Below are 3,598 nucleotides of genomic sequence, written 5' to 3'. Positions count from 1 at the left end.
AATGGTATTTCTAAACCCTTCACTATTTTAACTGTAACTTTAAAAACAAATCTGTGAACTAATGTATAATTCTACTAGTGACTCCAAGGACAGAATATTTTTAAAAAATACAAAACTTTATTTATTCAGGAATAGAAAACAAATCCCAGCATAACCCAATAACATAGGGTTATGCTGTACATATAAGTTGCAAACCAACCTGGAAATATCTGCTTCAAGTACAACACTCAACATTTATTGTATGCAGACACTGAAGAGTGAAACCATCTTAAACCATAGCTAGCAGGACAATGTATGACAAATTTTTTACTGAGGATTATCACAGCAATTTTTCCAAAAACTAAGAGATAAAATTAACAAGCAATTGTTTTTGATTGTCTAAAAGGAAATATATGAATTAAAAAGGCAAAGACAGAAATACTGGAATAACACAAAAAAGCTTTAAACCTATATAGACATTGTAAGTAGCCTAAGAAAAGCAAAGTTATGAAGCAGTAGAACAGATAAATGCTGTCCAAATGTGACGCTATAAAATGATGATAATGAGTTTAGAGTATTACATGTTTCTTAGAAACATGTTAATCTCTTTTAATCAGGTGTGTGCTTTGTTTTGTTTGAGTGTTTGTGAGAGTACTTACTGCTTCTACAGCTAGTTCACCAAGAGCCTCAGTTGTGTTCATAACTGCCTCCATTATTGAATCTGCTTTATCAGCTTCACGATATCCTACACAACCCCCACCTATTGCTCCTGCAGTAGCAGCAAGGCCTGCAACCACACCCAATCCAACACCAGTTATTGAAAGTTTTGCTTGTACCACTCCTGCCACTACAGGGCTTAATGCTGTTTTCAGTATTGGAATAACAGCTGCAATCATTATTGGCACACCAAGCAGTGCTCCCAACAGCATCCCTGTGGTAACACCAGCAGCCATCTTGAGAGCATTGTAGACTCTGTTCTTTGCCTCCTCTCTGATTTCTTCCCATGACATGACTCCTGATGATGATCTAATGCTCTCTTGCTCTTGTTGTATTGCCTTCTCCACTTCTTGTAGCATCTCATTTGTGTAACAACCTCCGTCATTGTTCCTCACCATCTCTTTTATTGTGTTGAGCAGCTTTTCCCTCTGCAGCTGGTTGTTTCTGTATTCATGCTGTGGGTTGTTGTTCCAGTGTTTGTTATCAAAGACGTGGCAGCGCCCACCACATCTCTCTAACAACTCACGTAGACGGTTGTTGCCCCTGCAAAACTCTTCTATCTGCGTTCCTTCAGGAAGATCATCACCACGAGTGAAGACAAGCACAGCATATCTGAAAGCTTCTTCAGAAAAAGACTCTATGATTTTGGTAATAACCTCGTACTCATGATCTGTGAATCTCTCCACTTTCAGTAAAATAAGAAAAGCTTGAGGTCCAGGAGAACACTCTACGACACACCTTGCAATCTCATTTCTCAAACCCTCTTCAGACGTGCGATTGTCAAAGAAACCAGGAGTGTCAATTATAGTAACAGATGTTCTATTCACCACTCTGGTAGCTTTCGTACACTGACTTGTTCCAGAGGTTGCAGTATGATCTATCTCAAACACCTCTTCCGTCTCTCCAAATATGGTGTTGGCCAAGCTGCTTTTCCCACTTCCAGATTTTCCCAGCAGGACAATCCTCAGGGGATCTGCACATAAGAGAATAATTACTTCCTAATTTCTTTTCAATATTTGGCATACTTCTCTGTTTCATATCATCAAACACATTTTAATATGTATGGAGGACCACAAGAGCCACGCGCATCGAAATAAAGAATTCTGTGCTTAAATAATAAATTGTAGAATAAATTCTGCATTTGTAAATGCCACATTAATAAACTGATTTTCAAAATGCTTTTTAAAATGGCGATTCCACTCCTCATTTCAAAATCCATTTCCCTTAGTAGTTGGATTAGCAACTTTGTTTTAAAAACCCTGCTGCAAGGTAAATTAGCCACACTGTGTGATGTAAGGAGCTAAAAAGAATTTAGCAAAAAATGCCTAAAAATAAAAGAAAATATATCTCACCTTCCATGATCAAAAAGGAAGTTAATGTAGTGTCACAAGAATTCAGGTTAATATCAGCACGTCCCTTTTCTGTTGTTGTTGTCTTTGTTGTCTGACTCAGATATGACACTTATTTTCGTTTCACTTCTGACTGGGCTGCACTCCCAGGATTCTTTTTTTCTTTTGTAGACAGGTTGTGAACAAAATGAACATCTGTGTGAGCAAAGAAAAATTAAAATTCCAGTTTGTACAGAGCAAAATGTTTTCCTTACGTTTCTGGCTGTTCATCAGAAAGCAGACATGTCGTCGGTGTAAACAGTTCTCATCTTGGCTGAATTTTGTCTGCCGTCTCCTCTCAGCTCTGATCTTATAGTTATTGCGTAGTCACATGACTCAGCTGCACTGAGAAGAGTTATGTAGCTGTGATGGAAAGTCTTATGGCTCACCTCACTAAAAAAAGAGCTCAAGGGTCTCTTCGGATTTTTTGTTTCTTAAATTATTACTAAAAATAAATTATCTCTAAAATTAATTACCAATGTATAAAAGATACATTATATTTATTTAAAAACAAATAACCATCATGAATTGATAAAAAAGGATCCAATGTTTGATCTGTGTGAGTAAAGACTAAAACTGGACTTGAAAAACTTAATATTGTTAAAAGTTTTAAAGCGAACATCTAAAAAAACTTTCTCTGCATGTTTCTATTTCCACTGCTCTGTAGCAGTGGAAAGAGAGCAGTGGGTAATCAGGTTTCCAACTAAAACGCTGACATTCATTTTTATGTATTTGAATGCCTGCCAAAACATTTTGATCAGAACAGCCAAAGAATCAGATAAAAAGTGAAATAATCTGATCAGTCCTGTTTTCTTTTGTCTATACCAAGATATCAACATTTTAAAAACAACCCTCAATTTTTCTTAAACTCTTTAAAGCTGAATATTGGCGTCAGGAGAGGATACATTTCTTAAAGTGTTTTTGTAGTTGACTAACAGACTGTTCCGGCCGTACTTGCTAAAACAACAGGCTTTTTTAAATTAATTACACAACATCATATTTTATACCTTAATGTGAAAGAAATCTGATTTGAGCATAAATCTGATTTTTAAACTATTAGATCTTTATTTACTGCATTAAGCTCTTATAGTTTCATCAGAGATATTAAGGAAAACTATAAATTGTTTAAACAAATCATTAGTAAAGTAACCATCATTTGGTTTTATGACAGGTGTAGGTATTTCAGTGTTTTTAAGTATTTCTAAATATTGCACTCACATTCTTATACTGCAAATGATTGTTGACAATTCAATTTCTCCATTTCATTTTCTTCTTACTTCTTATTTATTTTTATTAAAAACTGTCAGGGAGAAAAATCTACACTTCTGAATACTAACCAATATTATTTTGAGATTTCAGAATTAATTGTACAAATAACTGAATATCACTAAAACATTTATTCTCATTAGAATTTACTTAGCCAGACAGTTTCCTCTCCAACTTCCAGTGGAGAGATATGCACGACAAATAAATCTTTCAGCTTTAATAAAACTCTAACTTGAATTTTGTAATCT

At 35.1% G+C, this 3,598-nt stretch overlaps 1 protein-coding gene across 1 annotated transcript; it reads right to left on the bottom strand.

Moving 5' to 3' along the window:
• Positions 1-638: 638 nt before the first annotated feature.
• On the bottom strand, positions 639-2,189 carry LOC102196327 (GTPase IMAP family member 4-like; the record flags this gene model as incomplete). The annotated part of the gene is made up of 3 exons (XM_005750550.1): positions 2,049-2,189; positions 887-1,669; positions 639-766 (listed from the first exon to the last, which is right to left on the bottom strand). Coding segments are annotated over exons 1-3 (918 nt in total), but the record flags the coding sequence as incomplete, so codon positions are not given.
• Positions 2,190-3,598: the final 1,409 nt, after the last annotated feature.

Source organism: Pundamilia nyererei, unplaced genomic scaffold, assembly GCF_000239375.1.
Source record: "Pundamilia nyererei isolate P.nyererei 1_Seehausen unplaced genomic scaffold, PunNye1.0 scaffold00277, whole genome shotgun sequence".
Taxonomy (NCBI): Eukaryota; Metazoa; Chordata; class Actinopteri; order Cichliformes; family Cichlidae; genus Pundamilia; species Pundamilia nyererei.
This window is presented reverse-complemented; position numbering and strand designations above follow the sequence as displayed.